The sequence below is a fragment of the Heloderma suspectum genome, chromosome 8 (genome assembly GCF_057233095.1).
Source record: "Heloderma suspectum isolate Gila_16-S chromosome 8, 16-S_ref, whole genome shotgun sequence".
NCBI classification, from domain to species: Eukaryota; Metazoa; Chordata; class Lepidosauria; order Squamata; family Helodermatidae; genus Heloderma; species Heloderma suspectum.
In genome coordinates this window covers 47,204,274-47,227,387 of record NC_139465.1, presented here as the reverse complement: position 1 = coordinate 47,227,387, position 23,114 = coordinate 47,204,274, and the positions used below count along the sequence as shown (strand labels likewise).

At 48.8% G+C, this 23,114-nt stretch overlaps 1 protein-coding gene across 1 annotated transcript in view; it reads right to left on the bottom strand.

Annotated features, from left to right (window-relative positions):
- Positions 1 to 23,114, bottom strand: part of HYDIN (HYDIN axonemal central pair apparatus protein) — a 337,764-nt gene that overhangs the window by 54,791 nt on the left and 259,859 nt on the right. The window contains exons 54-65 of the mRNA XM_084812324.1: positions 20,664 to 20,763; positions 18,716 to 18,815; positions 14,914 to 15,082; positions 11,863 to 12,101; positions 11,418 to 11,544; positions 10,066 to 10,270; positions 5,563 to 5,798; positions 4,974 to 5,125; positions 4,688 to 4,877; positions 3,911 to 4,022; positions 3,371 to 3,631; positions 1,411 to 1,553 (exon numbers count right to left, since the gene is read on the bottom strand). Of these exons, the coding sequence (XP_084668450.1) occupies positions 1,411 to 1,553; positions 3,371 to 3,631; positions 3,911 to 4,022; positions 4,688 to 4,877; positions 4,974 to 5,125; positions 5,563 to 5,798; positions 10,066 to 10,270; positions 11,418 to 11,544; positions 11,863 to 12,101; positions 14,914 to 15,082; positions 18,716 to 18,815; positions 20,664 to 20,763 (2,034 nt within the window). The remainder of the gene's footprint in view (positions 1 to 1,410; positions 1,554 to 3,370; positions 3,632 to 3,910; positions 4,023 to 4,687; positions 4,878 to 4,973; positions 5,126 to 5,562; positions 5,799 to 10,065; positions 10,271 to 11,417; positions 11,545 to 11,862; positions 12,102 to 14,913; positions 15,083 to 18,715; positions 18,816 to 20,663; positions 20,764 to 23,114) is intronic.

Below are 23,114 nucleotides of genomic sequence, written 5' to 3'. Positions count from 1 at the left end.
CCTGCTAGGAGCCCTTCCCCACCGCCAGGCCCTCTTCTCCCAGCCTCTTCCCTCCCCAGACAAGTTAAAAGATGGGGCAGCAGCAGAAGCCCCTCCACTTGCTCCTTGAAACAGCTGCCACTTTGTAGAGAACATCCTGTGCTTTTTACAAAAGAGTTTACTGTATCCAAGCCAGGCAGGGAGAAAACTGCAGTTTAAAGCAGCCCCGCACAGCAAGATTAGGCTGAGGGCACGAGATTGCTTTTGCCCCCAACCCCAGTGTACTCCTTTTGTTACAAAAAGTAGACTCCATCCCCGCCCCTCCCCCACAATTTGCTTTGAACTACTCTTTGCTAGGCGAAAATACTTCTTTTCGCCTCTTTGCAGAACAGCAGTAGTTCCATGAATGGTGTTTTTCTCTCCTGGTCATTTCACAGCTATTACTATTGTTGTTGATTTGCTCAAGATAGCTTAACTTTTTATTATTTTATTGCTTATTTATGTATTTATTTCATTTTTATACCACCCAATAGCTGTCTGGGCGGTTCCGAAAATTAAGAGCAAGGGCAGAAATTATAGGTAGAATTTTTAAAAAGGCATCTCTTCTTTATAAAAGAAGATGTATAAAAAGTAGATCTCATCCCACCCCTATGTGGTTGCCCCATTGCCTGGGTTGAAGGCTGGTAAAAAAGAAGCCCTTTAAAAAGTACATCTCTTGATTCCAAGGTTTTATGGAGGGAGGGGGAGGAGACAGAAAGGAGAATTCGCCTCCCTAAAATCAGCCTGGTTCATATTTCCATGAGAAAGCCAGGGACAATTATAATAATTAATCAGAGAATTTTTTTTTTAAATCTTGCCATGGCAGTAACCAGAAGGAATACAGCAAAAGCAAGCTCAGGGAGAGAAGTGATGCAGTGTGGCCATAGGACAGCCCTCCCTAACCTGTTTCCCTCCAGATGTGTTGGACTACAACTCCCAGCATGCCCAGCCAGCTATCCAACACATCTGGAAGGCACCAGGTTGGGGAGTGCTGCTATACGGCTTGGTCGCCAATACATCACTGCACAGGTGACCAAGACATCACAGCCTCTAGAAAAGAGATAGAGTAGCATTACGGCCATCTACTCCTGCAGAGACCGCATGGCTATTCTGTTCTTTTGCATAAAAGTCAGACTTTCTCCAGTCTGAGAAAAGGTGGAAGAACCACAGGGGAAACAGGAGGATATTGATTCCATAACGACGTGTGAAGACAAAGTGTGGGAATCCCATACTAAACACCTGGTATGGATGCTGCGCAAGTGACAATGGGGCCTGCAAGAGTCAGCCCCATCTGCGTGGTAAGGAGCAGATAAGAAGGAACACCCACGTGGGCCTCTGGGAGCTTTGGCAGCAAAGGGCCAAAATGGGAGCTGACTGTGGGCCACCACTTACCTGTGGGGAGAAGTGACATGGACCCGAGGCAGGCCATTCAAATCGCATCACATCTGACTTGCTGTGGTTGGCTATGGTGAATGTTGCCTGATAGGGCCTCCCAACATGGCAGTCCCCAAACTGGACCTGATCCACTCTGGCAGCTGCAGGGAAAAAGATCGGGCATTCCGGGCAATGTGGCTGCTGCTCAGAGGCAGGGCACTGTTGCTCTGCTAGGCGCGCAGCCCTCGTCCCCTCTGCCCAAGCACACACAGGAGACCAAGCGGCACAGGAGCCAGGGCCAAGAGCAGGCTCCACTGCCCCCGAGGTAAAGGCACTGGGCACCAGCTCGCCTTGCTCCCCAGCCCCTGTCACCTGACAGCTCTTCCGCACCTCAGCTCAACTGAGCCATGCTCAAGGAGCCCAAGTGCACCTGCCGAGCCAGGGCTGCACGTGTCTCCCACTGGCTCAGCACTCCACTGCACCAGTTCACTCCTAGCCCTGGGGTGGAGAGGCCTCTGGAGCCGTCCCTGTGGTTTGCCAAAGGTTTGCGCATTCAGTGGTTCGTGAATGGCAAGACACGCTTAGCACAAATGGCGGTCTGCAGACCAGCTTCAAACCATGGTTCTATATCCAGGTTTGGCAGCCTCTTGCAAATTACACTGCATGAGCTGACCTAGGGCAGATGTGAAAACATGGCTTTGCAAACCATGGTTTGGTGTGATGTCTGAAGACAGCCATTATTTCCCCCTACATACACTGCTGTGGAATGGAGACAAGGCACATATCTTGAGAATAATCAGGCACCCATCTTAAGAACAGGTGTAAGAAAGGTACTGGGAACACAATATTGCCAGAACCACTCTGGGAAGTGGATGGTGAGAAAGAGCAAGCTGTGAGAAAAAGCACAGGCAGGCATTAGCATTTCTAGGACCAGGGACATCCATAATCATTCACCACCATCCTCAGTGCTGCATCAGGACCTCTTGGTGGTGGTGCTGCTAAAGGCAAGGGAATGCACGCCCCAAATAATATGTCTAGTGAGGGAAAATGGAATAAAAAACCATACATGGTGAGGGACAGCCATTTCAAGAGGGGGCTACAAATGGGCTCTTCAAGAAAACTGAGTTCCATGAGAGGACCCCTTAGTAAGATAAGGATCCATTTAGGGTAGCCTTTCCCAACCTGGCATCTTCTGATAGTTTACTACCACTCCTACCACTCCCATAAGCCCCAGCCAGCATGGCCAATGGTTAGGGATGATGGGAGTTATAGTCCTAAACATCTGCTTGTGGCCAGGCAGAAACCAGATTGGGTAAGACTGATATAGGAGCAAGTGTTTCTTTCAGCCCTCAAATGATCTAGGTAGTGACATTGGTCTATCCAGGGAAAACAATCCCAAAATCACAGTATCTTATTAGATCCAGGTCAAATATCTCAAAATAGTTAGGAAGTTTTTGAGTTCTCCAGAACAATTCTTCAGGCTAGATGTTAAGCAAAATGGGGGCAGTGTGTGTGTGTGTGTGTGTGTGTGTGTGTGTGAGGAGGGAACAAAAAAGCAAAGCATGATGTTGGAGGATTTTGAACTGCTGACTTCTGAGTTCTGACATCTTCCTTAACTTCCCCTGCATCCCTGTCTTTTGTTGTTTTGTTAATATCCACCCTGAAGAAGAGTTCTGGAGAACTAGAAACCTTGCCCACAATTTTCTGGGTTATAATTTTTGTGAACTGCCCAGATTGCTTTAGCTATTGGGTGGTCTAGAAATTAAATACATGATATGAACTTTGAGACATTTCACTTGGTTATAATAGAGGTATTGCCATAGTGGGTTTCCAAGGACTAGCAGTCTTTACCCAGGCCTTGACCCAGCTCTCCAGGCGAATCAAGTCTTTCTGGACGAGAATGGGGCAAGACTGGGTTCCCAGACACAGAGACACTGCTGCAACTGCCCCCCCCCCCAGCTCCCCTGCTTTCTCTCACCCTCTGCCGTTCTCTCCTCCAGGTGTCCCTCAGCGTTCTCCACATCGCCCCCTGTCACCAAGCTGTGGATGTTGTCCAGGGTGACGTCTGCCTGGTAGCCCTCGCCTACCATCTGGATGCTGGTCTCCTCGTACTGGTTGTCCACAATAGAGAGGTGGATCAGCCCTTCCATATGCTGGGGCAGGCTGGGTTGGAAAACCACATCAAATTCTGCCAGTTCCCCATTGTGCAAGACTAGGGAGGCTGTGTGAGGTTTCTTGACTGTGAAGGCACATGGGAAAGAGGCAAAATGAACACTACTGGTCTAGAAAGGAATTCCTCCCTTGCGGGTCCCATAGACTAAGAGGCTGTGTCCCTTTCAAAGAATGCCGCAGCTTTTTACTTGAGATCCCTTCCACTGTTTCTCGGCAGACCTAGTGCATTGTCTGGGCTTGTGATAACACTGTGCCCTGAGCTAGTGGGTAAAAGATGCTAGGGCCAGAGCACACAGTCCTGCAGATACTGACCGCACTCTTGCAATAGCAGCTGTGTGGCATTTACCTCCCTCGCTCGATTCACTGTCCTCATTCTGAGAAGACACATAAATGCACCGGGTGGTGGGCCTGGGTTTCAGAGTGAAAGCGGAATTTTCATCTGACACATCGAGGTACAGCTGAGGAGAGGAACAACACAAGAACAGCGACACAGGAGTGAGTCCTGGGAAAACACTGAGATCCAGATGGCATCTCGGAATACTGCAATATAAGCAGAACTTTGCCCAGCAATTTGCCCCATAAGTTCTCAACACTCAAATGCTTTTAGGGCAACCTTTGTCACCCTACAGCCTCCACTATGATTAAACTCTCCACAAACTCTCTCCCCCAACTCTCTCCCCCAACCAATGGCCATGCTGGCTGGGGGCTGATGGAAGCTGTAGTCCAACACATCAGGAGAGCACCAGGGAGGGGAAGGCTGTTTTACAGCCATGTTCCTCAGTCAGCACTCAATGGGTTACCTCAGCCCTGTTACGTTTCCTCAAGACTCCCATTGAGCTTCTGCCCTCTTGGCCCCAACTAGGGTGCCCCTCTACCTGCATGCTCGTGCAGGTAGAGGCCTTGTAGGCCCCTTCCAACCCTACTATTCTGTGATCACAGGAAAACATGACAACTGGGCGACTGGAATGATGGAGCCCCCATGCAGCACAATGTGCACAGAGCACACAGGGGTCCCAGGGAGAGCATCATGCCCCACCACAACGCTGCTGGGTGGCCTTCCCTCCACAAGGAAGCGGCACTTGCTTGCAGCTGCTGTTGACGCCCTTGTTGTTCAGTTCACTACCTGGACCAGTATACTGCCACTGTTCTTGAGGACAAGAGGGAGAGCTTCGGTATGTCCCAAGAGGAGTCTCCTGAAGAGGAGAAGTGGGTTCCCTTTCTTGTTGTGGAGCACAGGTCGCACAATGGTGATCCGAGGAAGGTTGCCGTCCCCAGTGACCTCAAATGATAAACTTCTTGATTTGGCAGCCAAACTGAAAGTGAGAGCCGAGAGAAAGCATCGGTGTTGTGCACGCATCTAAAAGACCTGACCAGAGTTGTGCTCTCTCCATCAGCCATGATGGAATTACCTGGGCAATGCATCAATGGACGCCTCAAAAATACACTGGTAGTTTTGCATGGTCTGTGGCGAGAAGGTCAGAGTCACAAAGGCATGGGAACGGCTGGCAATGCACATCCGCACCGGGTGGAGCTCAAAGATGTCACTAATTCGAACTGTGGACTGAGGAAACAGCCACACAGGCAGTGAAGCTTGAAGAACCTCCCCCGACAAACTGTATGAAGCCCCCCTCTCAATTATACATGGAGATGGAGATAATATTTCCTGACTAAACGATCAGCCTTCCTTGGCTGCATGGGAAGCCTTGGGAGTAAGCTGTTCTGTTAAGTGCAGCAAATGCTGCTAGGAGAAGACCCTGGCCAAGCACTTATTTAGCAAAGGAGACATTTTCGTATGGTCGGAGGAGCAGCTAAGAAAGCCTTCCCTATTCTTCTGTCCACTGTACGCTTTTCTGCCTATTGTACTTCCTCAACTGCTGACATGATTCTGTGCCACCAAGTTACCTGGCCCTTTATGGGGCTGAATAGAGCCAATCTTGAATCACAATCTATGGGACAGCCCAAAAACAATGGCATGGGCACCTTGTTCCCCTTCCTCACCTTGGCAGAGATGGGCTTTGTGGCAAGAGCGACATCGCAGGGGATTCGGCCGGCATTGCAGATCTTGAAACGGGCGGCTGCCTGGTGACCGACTAGGACATTGTTGAAGATAAACTTGTTCTCATCCATCACAAACACACCCTCACAGCTGATTGTCTTCAGCACCTGACTAAGGCTGCTGCTGTTGCAGACCCGATGCTCCTCAAAAATGGTCCCCACATTGTCAGTCACAAAGCCTAGGAGAAACAGCAGCAGAAACAGCGGGGGGGGGCACCATCTCTCAACATCCAGGCTCAAGGGACCAAAGGAAACGGCCCTGGCTGACTCACGCATGTCAGTGAAAGTGGGGGCTAATGGAGAGGGGGGCTCAGGTTACTCACCTCAGCTGTCTGTCTCCAGGAGTCCTGATGGGAGGATTCTCCGTCTCCTGGGACGTCCTCCATCCCCCCCCCCGCTCCCGACGCCTTTAGGTCTGCATGCGCTCCACTGTCCGACTAGTGGGGATGCAGCAAAGGTAATGGCAGGCGAGGGAGGGGGAGACACCTAACAGCTCGCCATCCCCTGGACCATGAGTTGGACTGCAGGAGAGAGGCGGAGGGGAGCAGGATCACAAGGGCTGGTGGGCACTGGCAGACCACCAAATTAAGAATCAGAAACTGTGGCCAGATGGGGTGAAGGGGGCTGGTGCAAAAAATATACACTTAGAATTACAGAATTCTGGGCCCAGAAATGTGTTTTGCATCCAGAACTTAGTGGGGCTCGCGGTCCTTCCAGACAAAACTCCACTCCTAATTACGCCAAGCTCTCTTCATTTCAGCAGTTTAATTTAGCGCAGGCAGAGTGATTGTGCTGTGGCTACAGTTAAACAACTGGGTCAGAAAAACTTGACGATCCAGTGCAACCCCCCCAAAGATCTCCCAGTAGATCCCAACTGACCTTCTCCCCACCTGTGTTCTGAATCATGCCTTAGCACAGTAGGCCTTCAGGGGAAGGAGGATTGTACCTTTAAATAATATCACAGGTTGTTTATCAGGCATAATGAAATCCTACTCTGTGGATGGCGGGCAGGAGGGAAAGGGCTCAGGATGTCCCTTCCTACTGTGATGATTCACAGAAGTGATCCCTTCATGGATCACTGCCTTGTTGTGGCGAAGGGGCTTGCGTAACTCAGTGAAGCCATAAGCTATGCCGTGCAGGGCCACGCAAGATGGACAGGTCATGGTGGAGAGTTCTGACAAAATGTGGTCCACTGGAGAAGGAAATGGCAACCCACTCCAGTATTCTTGCCAAGAAAACCCCATGGAATGTATCACAAGGCTAAAAGAGATGATGCCAGAAGATGAGCCCCTCAGGTCGGAAGGTGTCCAATATACTACTGGGGAAGAACAGAGGGTATTTCCAAGTAGCGCCAGAAAGAGTGAAGGGGCTGGGCCAAAGCCGAAAGGACACTCAGCTGTAGATGTGTCTGGTGGTGAAAAGAAAATCCAATGCTGTAAAGAACAATATTGTTTAGGAACCTGGAATATCAGATCAATGAATCAAGGTAAGCTGGAGGTGGTCAAACATGAGATGGCAAGATTGAACATCGACATCTTGGGAATCAGCGAACTAAAATGAACAAGCATGGGCGAATTTAATTCAGGTGACCATCGTATCTACTACTGTGGGCAAGAATCCCTTAGAAGAAATGGAGTAGCTCTCATAGTCAACAAAAGGGTGGGAAAAGCAGTACTGGGGTACAATCTCAAAAATGACAGAATGATCTCAGTATGAATCCAAGGCAAACCATTCAACATCACAGTAATTCAAGTCTATGCCCCAACCACTGAGGCTGAAGAAGCCGAGGTTGATCGGTTCTATGAAGACCTACAACACCTTCTAGAACTAACACCAAAAAAAGATGTCCTCTTCATCATAGGGGATTGGAATGCTAAAGTAGGAAGTCAAGAAATCACCGGGATAACAGGCAAGCATGGCCTTGGTGTACAAAATGAAGCAGGACAAAGGCTAATAGCGTTTTGCCAAGAGAACACGCTGATCATAGCAAACACTCTTTTCCAACAGCACAAGAGGCGACTCTACACATGGACATCACCAGATGGTCAATATTGAAATCAGATTGATTATGTCCTTTGCAGCCAAAGATGGAGAAGCTCTATACAGTCAGTAAAAACAAGACCTGGAGCTGACTGTGGCTCAGATCATGAGCTTCTTGTTGCAAAATTTCGGTTTAAATGGAAGAATGTAGGGAAAACCACTAAACCTAAATCATATCCCTTATGAATATACAGTGGAGGTGAGGAATAGATTTACGGGATCAGACCTGACAGACAGAGTGCCTGAGGAACTATGGACGGAGGTCCATAACATTGTTCAGGAGGCAGCAACGACATCCATCCCAAAGAAAAAGAAATGCAAGAAAGCAAAGTGGCTGTCTGAGGAGGCTTTACAAGTAGCTGACGAAAGAAGGGCAGCGAAAAGCAAGGGAGAAAGGGGAAGATATACCCAACTGATTGCAGAGTTCCAGAGAATAGCAAGGAGAGACAAGAAGGCCTTCTTAAATGAACAATGCAAAGAAATCAAGGAAAACAATAGAATGGGAAAGACTAGAGATCTCTTCAAGAAAATCGGAGATCTCAAGGGAACATTTTGTGCAAAGACGGGCATGATAAAGGACAAAGAAAGCAAGGACCTAACAGAAGCAGATGAGATTAAAAAGAGGTGGAAAGAATACACAGAAGAACTATACAGGAAAGATCTGAATGTCCCTGATAGCCATGATAGTGCGGTCACTGAACTTGAGCCGGACATCCTCGAGAGTGAAGTCAAGTGGGCCTTAGGAAGCATTAGTAACAACAAAGCTGCTGGAGATGACAGTATTCCAGCTGAGCTATTTAAGATCCTAAAAGATGATGCTGTTAAAGTGCTGCACTCAATATGCCAACAAATTTGGAACACTCAACAGTGGCCACAAGACTGGAAAAGGTCAGTTTACATTCCAATTCCAAAGAAGGGCAACGCCAAAGAGTGTTCAAACTACCGCACAATTGTGCTCATTTCACATGCCAGCAAGGTGATGCTCAAAATCCTACAAACTAGGCTTCAGCAGTATGCGAACAGAGAACTACCGGAAGTACAAGCTGGGTTTCGAAGAGGCAGAAGAACTAGAGATCAAATAGCCAACATTCGCTGGATCATGGAGAAAGCAAGAGAATTCCAGAAATTCTCTTGCTTTCATTGACTATGCTAAAGCTTTTGATTGTGTGGATCACAACAAACTCTGGCAAATTCTGAAAGAGATGGGAGTACCAGACCACCTGACCTGTCTCCTGAGAAACCTGTACGAGGGTCAAGAAGCAACAGTCAGAACCAGACATGGAACAACCAATTGGTTCCAAATTGGGAAAAGGGTACGACAAGGCTGCATATTGTCGCCCTGCTTATTTAACTTATATGCAGAGTACATCATGAGAAATGCCGGGTTGGATGAATCACAGGTTGGAATTAAGAATGCCTGGAGAATTATCAACAACCTCAGATACGCAGACGATACCACCCTAATGGCAGAAGGTGAAGAGGATCTAAAGAGCCTCTTGTAGAGGGTGAAAGAGAAGAGTGCAAAAGCTGGTTTGAAACTCAACATTAAAAAAACTAAGATCATGGCATCTGGCCCCATCACTTCCTGGCATATAGAAGGGGAAGAAATGGAAGCAGTGACAGATTTTATTTTCTTGGGCTCCAAGATCACCGCAGACAGTGACTGTAGCCATGAAATTAAAAGACGCTTGCTCATTGGGAGGAAAGCTATGGCACACCTAGACAGCATAGTAAGAAGCAGAGACATCACCTTGCCGACAAAGGTCCGTCTAATCAAAGCTATGGTTTTCCCAGTAGTAATGTATGGCTGTGAGAGCTGGACTATAAGGAAGGCTGAGCGCCGAAGAATTGATGCTTTTGAACTGTGGTGCTGGAGGAGACTCTTATGAGTCCCCTGGACTGCACGGAGGTCAAATCAGTCCACCCTAAAGGAAATCAACCCTTACTGCTCATTGGAAGGACAGATACTGAAGCTGAAGCTCAAATATTTTGGCTACCTAATGCGAAGAGAAAACTCCCTTGAAAAGACCCTGATGCTGGGAAAGACTGAAGGCAAAAGGAGAATTACCTGCGGAAGTGGTGGGCTCTCCCACACTGGAGGCCTTCAAGACGAGGCTGGACAGCCATTTGTCAGGGATGCTCTGGCTTGGGTTCCTGCATTGCGCAGGGGGCTGGACTCGATGGCCTTGTAGGCCCCTTCCAACCCTACTATTCTATGATTCTATGAGAAGGGGACGGCAGAGGATGAGATGGCTAGATAGCATCACTGATGCAATGAATATGGGCTTGAGCACGCTTTGGGAGAGAGCGTGGGACCTTAAGGCCTGGCGTGCTATGGTCTATGGGGTCATGAAGAGTCGGACACGACTGAAGAACAACTGTGATGATTCTGTGGCTGCCGCTTACCTGGGATGCATGATTCAGCAACCAGCGTGTATGGAATTCCACCGGGGTTGTCCTCAGGGTCTCTGTCAGTTATCTCGATCATCATGTATTCCTCACACTTCCCAGGTGGATCTGCCAAGCAATCCACAGTGATGACCTGATGGCCTCCAGGAGCAATGGTCCCAAACCCGGGGTACACAGTGAACATGCCCAGGGAGAAGCGAGCCTGTGGAGGGAGGACAACCCAGAGACGGCCTTTGCTGGAGCTGCCACCGAATCAAGCCAGGCTTCTGTCTTGCTGCACCAGTGGTTCTGGATCAGACACCCATGGGAAGCCCTGGAGCTTCAAATCAATCCTGCCCCAGTCCCTTCTTCCCCTGTAGAGCCTGTTACTGTGGCTGCCCTGTTTGCCATGCCCAGCCCCATCTTCATTAGCCAAGGGTTCTTGAAGGACTTGAGCAGAACATCTGGGGAGGAGGCCTTCCCTGTGTAAGGAAGTGTGTGGGAGAGGCGGAATGTGCCTGCCTCTGTGGGTGAGTGCGCACAGTCCTGTCATGGGAGGGGGTGTAATTCTTGACTCCAAGGTGTGTGTAAGCTATTTGTGAGCCATCAGTATGGGTGCCCTGAGGCAATGGCTCTTAAAAAGCGGACAAAAGACCTGTTGATAGCCAGCAACATCCTGGTGATGTGTTTCAATGAGAGCTGGGACAGCCAAGAAGGCAGAGGCGATGGGCAGAGCTGACTCATGTTCCCTACAACCCACCAGACAAGGGGACAGGTGAGTGGTGTCTGTGTGGAGCTGCACGTTAGTCTGTGCTGAAACTAAATCTGAAAAGCAGTCAGAGAGCAGACTTTGCTCTTTGCAGGAAATCCTGTGGTGTGAGGGGTTCCCCTAGAAATCTGATGGGGAAAAGGAATATACCGGGAGCGTTAATGCTGTAAACCCCGAAACACCGTGAGTCTCCAGTGACCTCCTTCTGAGGAAACGGCACCCACCGTAGCCCCGAGACTTCTCACTGCTCAGCTGTGGGGTGCATACGCATCACAGTACGTGCGGATGTGTGCCTTTGTGCACAGCATGTGTGTAAAACACAGAGAGAAGTTGTATTTGCATATTTTCAGACAAGGACAGTCAAGGCCAGGTTTCCCATGTTTGCCCTAAAGAAAACAATGCATGTGGAAAGAGCGAAGAATGCAGAAAGAGCGAAGAATGCAGAAAGAGCGAGGGCTGGTCGTGTGGGGCAATGTGACCGGGCCAAGTGGGTGTCGGAAGCAGGCAACCGCCCTCTTGCCAGGGGGAGGGGGGGCAAAATGCAGAAGAGGCCTCAGAGCCAGGGGCCAGGAGGGCGGCGGACAGACAGACCCCTGCCTACCTGCGCCACCATGCTCATATCCTTCTGCAGAGAATCGGCACGCTTGCTCTGCCTGCCCATGCCCAGGGGAGCATTCTGCCGGCTGAGGTCTGAATCGCGGGAACGGGAGTTTTTGATATGAGAGTTTCTGCAAGAGGGAATGGAAACAAAACACAGTTGGATAGGCTGTGTGGACTCCACTCGCCCCAGAGCCTGACGTTCCCACACGACTGCACGCAGGAAGAGTCAACATGCGGGTCAAGAGTGCGAGGACTTCTCTGTATCTCTTGAGCCAATGTGGCTTCCCCTCGTTTTGCAGCTGCAGGAGCCTCAGCCTGAAGCAGCGGCGCACTTGCTTCAGCGCCTCTGAGCAACCTGTGCAGCTCAGCACAGAGCCCGGCTTCCCTGGTCCACTGATGCCTTTTCTTTTGCCTTTCCCTGCAGAAGGAAAAGCTTCTCCTCTCACCCTTTCCTCAGCGGGATCGCCACATCTCGGACTAGCTTGCAGATGCCGAACTTAAAATCAAGGGCGCCTTTGTTCTCAATGGTGAAACTGTTGGTCTTCCGGGAGCCATTCACCAGTGGCCCAAAGTTGATGAGCGATGGAGGGGTGATGCTGTACTTAGCGAACACGGACTGCATAGACACTCGGATGGGGATGGTGGCAATGATCTCCCCTCCCTCGCAAACGTTGGGCTCAATAACCTAGATTGAGGACAAGAGGTTAGACTGACAGGTGTATTTGCTCCCGTTTGCTCTCCCAAGACATCTGCAGATACACCAAGCCGTTCCTATTAGAATCCTCACCCTGCTGATGACACCTTTACATTTCTCTTCCTCTCCCTCCACTGTCACCTAGCAGCAGAATTCCACCAGGCTGCAGCAGAGGAGATATGGGGAGCAGGGCCCACTCTCTCAGCACTGCTGAGACACCAGCTCCATTTGGCTCCTCCTCTTCCTATTTCCGTTCAAACTGGTCATTCTAAGAACTGGAGCCTGAGTTCGTTCTTTTTGTCTTCCCTCCTCATCCCACTTCCCTTTTGTGTTGTGCGTTTTAGATTGTGTTTTAGATTGCAGGCAGGGCAGGGACTGTTTTGTCTTTATTGATGTCATGTATGCTGCTTTGGGAGCCCTTTTGGCCGAAGAAAAGAATAAAAATAATTGAAATAAAGAAATATTTTCATTGCTTTGAAGGTTGAACTGTTCATGATGCAGGAGAACTGTGCTCTGATCTCCCTAAGATTTTTTCCCTCTTCACTTTAAAGTACCCACAACAGGCTTTGATTTTGATCAGAATAGCGGTATTGCGTGTGTGCGTGTTCAACTTTTCCCCATGCCATCTCTTCTGACCGAAATCCTGAATTATACCTCGATTTTTTTTCTGCTGAGGGGCTAATAGCAACTTCAGTGTGGGATTTAGGTTGGAAAATGGTTTGGCCCTGCATTAAAACCTTTGCACAACCTCTCATATGCTTATCTCTGCTGGAACAGGCCGTATCTGAATCCAGACAGCTGGACTTTCCGTTAGTTCCTCCAGGAACAAACATAGATGGCAGTTGTAGATGGTGCTGGTGTGGATTAGACGCTCACCTGCCCAGAACATGACACGCTGCAACAACCTTTCAAAGATGATAGCTCAAGCCGTGGCAAACCACACTCTACTTTGTTCCAACACTGATACACTTTACAAGGAGCTCTGAGTGGAGCGGGTCCATAGCCCGGCCACCTTCCCTCAAAGGAGCACTTGCTTTGCTGAGGGCAGCCGCTTTGAGACCAGAGTGCCTGCTGAATCCAGAGAGACAAGCGGAAGCCACGGAAGAGCAGTCAGTGCCACCCACGCCTTGCATAAGCATTGCCAAGGGTGACCAGGGATGCTTGAAGCTCATGAAGACACCTGGGGCTCTGGTGGAACGACATCATTGTGACAGCCAGAACTGCAGCAATTGCGTTGGTTTGGCTGTCTGAACTAGCTCTTCAGGAGCACGCCTTGACCCAGTTTGGATGATCGGAGGGGAAAGAAGCCACGGGGTCTTCTGCCCCTTCCCCTTCTGCATGAGCTACTGCCATTTGCAGAATTCCCTGTGGCACACGTGGGCTGCTGTGTTGTCCAAACCTGGTGCTGTGTGCGACGGGGGTGGCTTCTTACCTACCCTACAACCCCTACTACAAGCCATGGGTTGTGGTGTGGCTAAGAAGCCACCCCGCCATGCACACGCCAGGTTCGAATGACACAGCAACCCACACTGCATGGCAGGTAATTCTGCAAATGGCAGCCGCTCACGTCACATGCATGAGGGTGGGGGAAGAAGCCATGGCTTCTTTTCCCCCCATGATCATCCGAACACGGTGTCACATGAGCATCGTGTCTGCCAAGAGAGCTGCTCACACCATCAAACAACCCACCGTGGCTTATTTAAACCACGGTGGGTTGCAGCACATGTCAGCAGCCATTTTGAATATTCAAGCTGCAACCCAGCTTGTCGTGTTCTCTGAACCTGGTGACTGTGGTATGTGTGAGGATTAAACATTCAAGCCAATCACATAATCCTAAAACAGGATATGGGTTCTGCAAGGGTTGTTTACCCCTCGCATCACCCACAGACCCTGGGGTCCAGACCCTAAGGGGCACCACAGCACTTGTTCCCCCAGGTTGGATCTGTATGGGTTGGGGAGCTGGACTTGACCTTCAGATCCCTGCTGCTGCCACATGAGAAGCAAGCTGCTCAGAGTTGCAACAGCCCCTCGTTTCAGCTGCTGCAGATTGCAACCTTTCAAGGGCAGCGGCATTAAAAAAAAGAAGCCAGTGTCCCGTGTGTCAGCATCATCTGCACTTTGGCCCACAGTCAGCAGTCCTGTGTGGTGCTCCTCTTTGCAGACCGTAGGGGAGAGAACATATGGATGAACGCTCACGCACACAGCCAAAGAGGTTATCGCTGACAAGGCCAGAGAACAGTCGACAGGCACAGGATACAGCTGTATCACTGCAGCTGAGGAGGATTCAGTCATGTTAGCACCTGGATGGGAAACTAAGAACTCATGCTGGACCAGCCTTCTCCAACCTGGTGCCCTCCAGACGTGTTGCTTCATGTTAGCATGCTGGCGGGGGAGATGCTGAGAACTGCACTCCAACACAACTTGGGGGCACCAGCTTGAGGAAGACTGTGTTACACACTCTGAGCTTCTCAAAGGAAGAATGAGATACAAGTGACGTAACAAGACATTTGGCCACTTGAAACCTAATAGGGTAAGATCCAGCCACAGATACCAGAGCTGGGCTGAAGGTGAGGGCCTCCCCACTTGGTCTGGAAGCTCTGGAGGTCACCATCCAACCAGAGAAAAAATATGGGGGAACATTCATGACTAGATGGCACTGCCTGCCTACCCAGGCTCCTGCATTATGTATACACGAGATCATGCATGTGTACATGGGCAAACTCACATTCACGCACAGGGAGAGAAAGGACATCACTGAGGCATCTCACAACCTCCTTAGGCCAGCAATTGCCAGCGGTCTTACATGGCACTGCAGAATAGGCTTGTCATCCACTTTCACTTCCTTCTTGGAGCGGAAAATGATCTGGACCTGCGTAGGACGGTCAGTGGCACCCAAATTCCCCTTCTGGGGATGGATGGAGAACAGCGGGCTCAGGTTGGGCATCCCATGGTCTATGGATTCCACAACCAAGCTGGAGAGTGAGGACAAAGAGTGTTGGACTACAATTCCCAGCATCCCCCAGCCAGCCATGTCCATCTTTTATATAACGCATGCATGTGCACGTGCACACATGCACAAGTGCGCACACGCTCCCCTTCTGGTCCCCGAGATGGAGCAATAATAATAAAGCAACAAATCAACAAGTGAAACTGCAGTTAAAACAATCAATATTAATTGATTACTCATGTGGAATCAGAGAAACAAAGACATATGTCCCAAGATGTAAGATCAACTAATTAAACAGCAGTAAGGCCATAAAAACCATTAACCAAACTACTTAAAAATAGTATTTTACTAATAAAAAGAGGAAAACAAAAACAAACCACAACGATAGTCTTTAATCAAAAACAACAAAGAGTTTTTGTGGCACCTTGAAGACTAGCAGATTTATTCTGGCCTGTTTTAATGTACATTTTATTTATTTGTTTTAAAATATTTTTAGGCATTCTTTAAAGGTGGAAGCTTCTCAAGTCTCCATAGATGCACATGCATCTGAGGAGGTGGGCGCTAGTCCCCGAAAGCTTACGCTACAAGAAATGTCAAGGGTTTTAAGGCCTGCTCACAGGCATGCTTAGACAGAAAAAAGTCTACAACTCCCAGCATGCACTAGCCAGCACTGCTGGCTGGGGCATGCTGGGAGCTGTAGGATTTGTTTCTGTCTGAACATGCCTAGGATTGCGCCCTTAAATCTTTTAAGGTGCCACAAGAGTCTTTGTTGCTTTTGCTGCAATAGACGAACGCAGCTCCCCTTGAGATATACGTTGTTCAGTCATTCAGTTGTGTCCGACTCTTCGTGACCCCATGGACCATAGCACACCAGGCCTTCCTGACCTGCACTCTCTCCCGGAGCGTGCTCAAGTCCATATTCATTGCATCAGTGATGCTTTCTAGCCATCTCATCCTTTGCCGTCCCCTTCTCCTTTTGCCTTCAGTCTTTCCCAGCATCAGGGTGTTATCCAGAGAGTTTTCTCTTCGCATTAGGTGGCCAAAATATTTGAGCTTCACCTTCAGTATCTGTCCTTCCAATGAGCAGTCAGGGTTGATTTCCTTTAGGATGGACAGATTTGACCTCCTTGTAGTCCAGGGGACTCGTAAGAGTCTTCTCCAGCACCACAGTTCGAAAGCATCAATTCTTCGGCACTCAGCCTTCCTTATAGTCCAGGTTTCACAGCCATACGTTACTACTGAGAAAACCATAGCGTTGATTAGACGGACCTTTGTCGGCAAGGTGAGGTCTCTGCTTCTTACTATGCTGTCTAGGTTTGCCATAGGTTTGCTCCCAAGGAGCAAGCGTCTTTTAATTTCATGGCTACAGTCACCGTCTGCGGTGATCTTGGAGCCCAAGAAAATAAAATCTGTCACTGCTTCCATTTCTTCCCCTTCTATATGCCAGGAAGTGATGGGGCCAGATGCCATGATCTTCGTTTTTTTAATGTTGCATTTCAAACCAGCTTTTGCACTCTCTTCTTTCACCCTCAACAAGAGGCTCTTTAGATCCTCTTCGCTTTCTGTCATTAGGGTGGTATCATTTGCGTATCTGAGGTTGTTGATAATTCTCCCGGCAATCTTAATTCCAACCTGTGATTCATCCAACCCAGCGTTTCTCATGATGTACTCTGCATATAAGTTAAATAAGCACGGCGACAATATGCAGCCTTGTTGTACTCCGTTCCCAATTTGGAACCAATCAGTTGTTCCATGTCTGGTTCTTACTGTTGCTTGCTATGTTGTTGTTGCATGGCTATCAGGGACATTAAGATCTTTCCTGTATAGTTCTTCTGTCTATTCTTTCCACCTCTTCTTAATCTCATCTGCGTCTGTTAGGTCCCTGCCTTCTTTGTCCTTTATCATGCCCGTCTTTGCACAAAATGTTGCCTTGATAGCTCTGATTTTCTTGAAGAGATCTCTAGTCTTTCCCATTCTGTTGTTTTCTTCGATTTCTTTGCATTGTTCATTTAAAAAGGCCTCCTTGTCTCTCCTTGCTATTCTCTGGAACTCTGCATTCAGTTGGATATATCTTCCCCTTTCTCCCTTGCTTTTCGCTGCCCTTCTTTCGTCAGCTACTTGTAAAGCCTCATCAGACAGCCACTTGGCTTTCTTGCATTTCCTTTTCTTTGGGATGGATGTTGTTGCTGCCTCCTGAACAATGTTACGGACCTCCGTCCATAGTTCCTCAGGCACTCTGTCTATCAGGTCTAATCCCTTAAATCTATTCCTCACCTCCACTGTATATTCATCAGGGATATGATTTAGGTCATACCTGAATGGTTTAGTGGTTTTCCCTACATTCTTCCATTTAAGCCGAAATTTTGCAACAAGAAGCTCATGATCTGAGCCACAGTCAGCTCCAGGTCTTGTTTTTACTGACTGTATAGAGTTTCTCCATCTTTGGCTGCAAAGGACATAATCAATCTGATTTCGATATCGACCATCTGGTGATGTCCATGTGTAGAGTCCCCTCTTGTGCTGTTGGAAAAGACTGTTTGCTATGATCAGCGTGTTCTCTTGGCAAAATGCTATTAGCCTTTGTCCTGCTTCATTTTGTACACCAAGGCCATGCTTGCCTGTTATCCCGGTGATTTCTTGACTTCCTACTTTAGCATTCCAATCCCCTATGATGAAGAGGACATCTTTTTTCGGTGTTAGTTCTAGAAGGTGGTGTAGGTCTTCACAGAACCGATCAACCTCAGCTTCTTCGGCCTCAGTGGTTGGGGCATAGACTTGAATTACTGTGATGTTGGTTTGCCTTGGATTCATACTGAGATCATTCTGTCATTTTTGAGATTGTACCCCAGTACTGCTTTTCCCACCCTTTTGCTGACTATGAGAGCTACTCCATTTCTTCTAAGGGATTCTTGCCCACAGTAGTAGATATGATGGTCACCTGAATTACATTCACCCATGCTTGTCCATTTTAGTTTGCTGATTCCCAAGATGTCGATGTTCAATCTTGCCATCTCATGTTTGACCACCTCCAGCTTACCTTGATTCATTGATCTGACATTCCAGGTTCCTAAACAATATTGTTCTTTACAGCATCGGAATTTCTTTTCACCACTAGACACATCCACAGCTGAGTGTCCTTTCGGCTTTGGCCCAGCCGCTTCACTCTTTCTGGCGCTACTTGGAAATACCCTCTGTTCTTCCCCAGTAGTATATTGGACACCTTCCAACCTGAGGGGCTCACCTTCCGGCGTCATATCTTTTAGCCTTGTGATACGTTCCATGGGGTTTTCTGGAGTGGGTTGCCATTTCCTTCTCCAGTGGACCACATTTTGTCAGAACTCTCTGCCATGACCTGTCCATCTTGGGTGGCCCTGCACGGCATAGCTTATGGCTTCACTGAGTTATGCAAGCCCCTTCGCCACAACAAGGCAGTTATCCATGAAGGGGGAGATGTACATACAAAAAAGCAAAAGCACTGGGAGTAGGGTGACCTGAATATGGGTGCAACTGGAACGAGAAGGACGCTGGCAATAAGTCACTCCAGAACGTCTGATGGTCCTTGACCGCAGTGGCTTTTGCACAGCAGCTTTAGTTCATAATAAGAAAGCAGGCAGTGAAGGACAAAACCAAGCACATCTTCAGAGCGAATTGAACTCACCTATAAGCAATCTCGTATTTGCCTTTGTTCTTCATGGACAGCGACTGCTTCACTTCATCCATGACTCTCACAGCCCCAAACTCCAAACCACCATTTGTACCTGCAGTGGCCACAAACAGCGAAAGATGTTGGGAGGACAGGCTGATCATAAGATGCCTTTCCCTTTAAGAATCCCTCTACCTGGCCCCAAACACTAGGATCTCCATTCCAAGAATTCCCTCACACCATGTATCAATCGCCACTCCAAATGCACAGGATGAAGTGCGCCCTTCCTTCCTCTTTCCCTCACCACCACCTGTGGGTTTGTCTGCCAAGAAACTAAAAGGAACTATCTCTGATTTGCACCTTTTTGTTCTACCAGCTTGAGCTGTCCACAGGTGCGGATCACACTTTTGAGATGGGCTTCCTGCCTATGTGACAACAACACGCCTCCAGTATAGCATCCGAAATCCCCCATCGAGGATAGTTACTGCTCACCTTATCGTTTATCCCCATCAAGTGTCCCTCGAGTATGGAGATAAAGATAAAGCTGTTTGCCTATACGTTTGTCTATCATTGAACATCTGGAAGGGATCCTTGCGCCGTCCAAGTAAGCTGCTGTTTCTCTGTACGCTTGCCTAGGCTAGGGCTATCTGGAGCATGAATTGGTTTTCTTCCTACTTTAATGCTACTTCCTTACTTCTCTCACCTCCTCATCTTAAACTTTAATAAACTTTCTAATTTGGAAACAGGAACTGACTCTTATCGGCCAAAGATCTGTCCCAGCGAGGTCCCAGATCCCTCGTGTGCAGGCTGCGGGCTTGAGACAGGGAGGGGGAGAGAACAATGGAACGAGCTTTCCTGGGCACAACTAGGAGAGCTTCCTAGCCATTGGCTCTCTGCTCTCAGAAATTGCAGATCAGGGAACCCTCGTGTGCCCAGAACTGAGTGGGTGGTGGCAGCGAGCTGTAAGTAGGTCTAGGATGTATGCTCCAGCCTGGCCTGCGCCGACGGGGGCGGGGGGGGAGGCCTCCTTCAAGATGGCTCGTTCGTGCTCCAGGTTCGTGCTCTGGGTTCCATTTCTGGGGTGCTTACCCCACCTGCGCCCCCAGAAGTGTAAGGCATGGGCAGGAGGCCGGGCCAGCCAGCTTGCACAAGCAACCGCAGAAGCTGTGGCAAGCGGGGGGAGTGGCAGTATTTGCAGGCTGCTAAGGGAGCCACCATGGCTCATCCATGAGGGCCGCGGGTGGGGACCCTTGGGGGTAGTTCCTTCCTAGAAGCTCTTTGTGTTGTTTCCCCAAAGCTTCATTATCCAGGACGTGGCCTGAAGTGAAAACTGACTCTGCTTGTTGCTGTTCTTTTCCTTCCCTTTTACACAACCGATAGCCCTGTCTTAAAGGCAAAAGGAGGCACATTTGTTTGGACAAAGCAGGTAAGGAAAGAGAACGGTGGAAGGAAAAATGAGGGAAAGTTATGGCCAAGGCAACAGAGCAGGCTTCCCTAACGTAGTGCCCTCCAGAGGTTTTGGACCTCAACTCCCATCAGCCCCACATAGCATGGCCAATGGTCAGGAATGCTGGGAGTTGTAATCCAAAAGACCTGGAGGGCACCAGGTTCAGGAAGGCTGCTCTAGAATATGCCACCTGCTCCAAACCCAAAGCAAGGACGAATTTGAGAGAAAAAGTGCAAAAGTGCCCCCATACACCCATACTCCAGATGTGAATTCTCTCTACTGCTGCCACTTATCAGGGTCTGCTTCTCTGAAAGGAGAGGGCCACAAGCAGAGACAGCAGGATGGCCGTGTTGAAAGAACATCATATGCATTCAGTGAGTTAATGTGTAGGGACAATCCTGTCTTGGGGACAGACACAGTGGCCTTCCGATCTTTTCTGTTGTGTCTCCACCCTCAGCATCCTTCCCAGGATGCCATCAGCTGAGAATGCACTGGGCTTGGAAGCCTCTAACCCACCTTTAGGGAAGCTGATGTCCAGGGCAACATCGTAGGCCTCCGCAATGACTTGTATGTTTTCAATCTGAACAATCCCCAGAATGTTTTCTGCATCGGAAACCTGAAATGACAGCAAGTCACCATCACTTGGAGTTCCCTCTCAGTCAGGGGGATTTGCTGGGTGAAACCTCTTGAGCTCTGTCCGGTGACTCTACCAGCTGTCCTGTCCGCAGGATTCTTCTTCATGCCTGCTCCCCTCTTCTCTCCCTGGACCCCCTACCCCCAAACCCTCCTTCTCATGCATTCACTAATTGGGGCTGATCTTCAGGGTCAAACTGTACATGATGCTAAATGCCTCTTTCCATTTAACATGCAAGGGTCTGGTTTGGTTCTTAATGCAGATGAGATCAGCCAACAGGGGGTTCCCTTTCCATGCAAATAGCACCTTCAGAGGTTGCTCTGATTTTAGCACTTGCTAAAGACATTCTTATTTAAGCGAGCCTTTCCTGAGTAAAAGACCAGCCACAGTTTTATTGATACAATTTGATTTTAAATATTATACATTTTTGTGGTTGAATTTTTATTTTACTTCAATTGCTCAGGGATTTTTTTTAAAGCTGTAGAGCTGTCTATAAATGTTTTAAAAGAAAGGCATGGACCTTCCTTGGACACATGCATATTTGCGGAAGCCATGTTGATTCTTTTTCAGCAGGGCTTGTCCTTCTATATGCTTACTAATTTTATCTTTAATAATGCCTTCAACCAATTTACCTAGAACAGATCTTAAGCTAACCAGCCTGTAATTTCCCAGATCCCTCCGGATCTCTTTTTAAAAATTGGTGTTACATTGGCCATCTTCCAGTCCTCTGGTACAGAGGCTGATCTTAGGGACACATTGCATATTTTGGTTAGAAGTTCAGCAATTTCATATTTGAGTTCTTTAAGAACTCTAGGATGAATACCATCTGGGCCTGCTAATGGAGGGAACAATCTATGGCCACTAGTCAGCAGCTAGATGGCCATAGGATATGTGGTTTTCCGGGAACTGACCCTCCCTCCCCTTCCGCACTGCCTTGCAGGCAGCACGGAACAGCCCCACACACTGCGCTTGGAAGAGGAGCGTGAAGCGGCCAAAACGGGGTGTTCTGGGGGGCGTTCTGGGGCGGGGAAGGCGGAAATGCCAGTATGATGCATCCTGTGTGTCATCCGGCAGCCTCCTCCCCTGCTCCACTTTCCCACAGCTAGACAGCTGAAATGGGCTGTCTAGCCACAAATGCAGGGCAGGAGAAGCGCAGGGGGAACAATCCTTTCCGTGCTTCTCCTGCCCTGCGTTGGATAGGTGGTTGCCTCCAAGTTCAGAGGTGGCTGCCTATCCCCATAGGATTGTGCCCTATTTACTTTCAATTTGTCAATATAGTTGAGAACCTCATATTTTGTCACCACTATTTGTTTGCCTCAGTTTCTCAGTCTCCCTTCCTGAAAACATCAGTTCAGCCACGGGTATCTGTCCTATATCTTCTAGAGTGAAGACCCGTGAAAAGAATTCATCCAGCTTCTCTGAAATCTCCTTGTCCTCTGTTAGTCCTCCTTTAACTCCATTGTCATCCAGTGGTCCAACTGCCTCCCTAGCTGGTTTTCTGCTTCTGAAATATTTAAAGAATTCTTTATTGTTGTCCTTGATGTTGCTAGCGATATGCTCTTCAAAATGCTTTTTTGCAACTCTTATTGTCTGCTTGCATTGCCTTTGTGCAAGCTTGCACTGCCTTTTGTTTTCCTCACTTGGGCAAGGCTTCCATGTTCTGAAGGGAGCCCTCTTGCCTCTGATAGCTCCCTTGACGCTGCTCGTTAACCATGCCAGTGACCTCTTGGACTCGGTGCTCCCTTTCCTAAGCTGAGGTGTACATTTTAGCTGAGCTTCAGTCATGGTGGGTTTAATAACCTCCAAGCATTCTGAAGGGATTTGACCCTCTTGACTCCCCCTTCCACCTTCCTGACTCCCCTTCCAACCAGGCATGGTCAGGCACTTCTTGAGATGCTCACACCCCAGCAGGGGCCCACTGACAAGAGTTCCTTGGAGCTGCTCCTCCCCTTCACCATGGCAACCTGCTTGTTCCGCTTTGGTCCAGACAACGGTGGTGGTGAGGAGGAGGAGCAGCACATGCATGGCCTACTTGCTCGCTGGCTCTCTGTCAAACAATGATGATAAAGAGGAGGACAAGGGAGAGCAGCTGGTGACAATGGCAGTGAGAAGGCTGACTCACTGAAGGAGGGGTCCCATGGAGGGTGTCATCCCCAAGGGCCCTCAAAAGCCTGGAATCAGCTACTTTGCATGCAGAAGTCTCCAGGTTGAATCCCCACATGCATCTCCAATGAAAAGGCTCATGGCGCATGTTGTAGGTAAGAATCCTCTCTGCGTGAGACCCTGGACTGCTGCTGTAGCTCAGTGGACCATAATGACAGAGATGATTATCT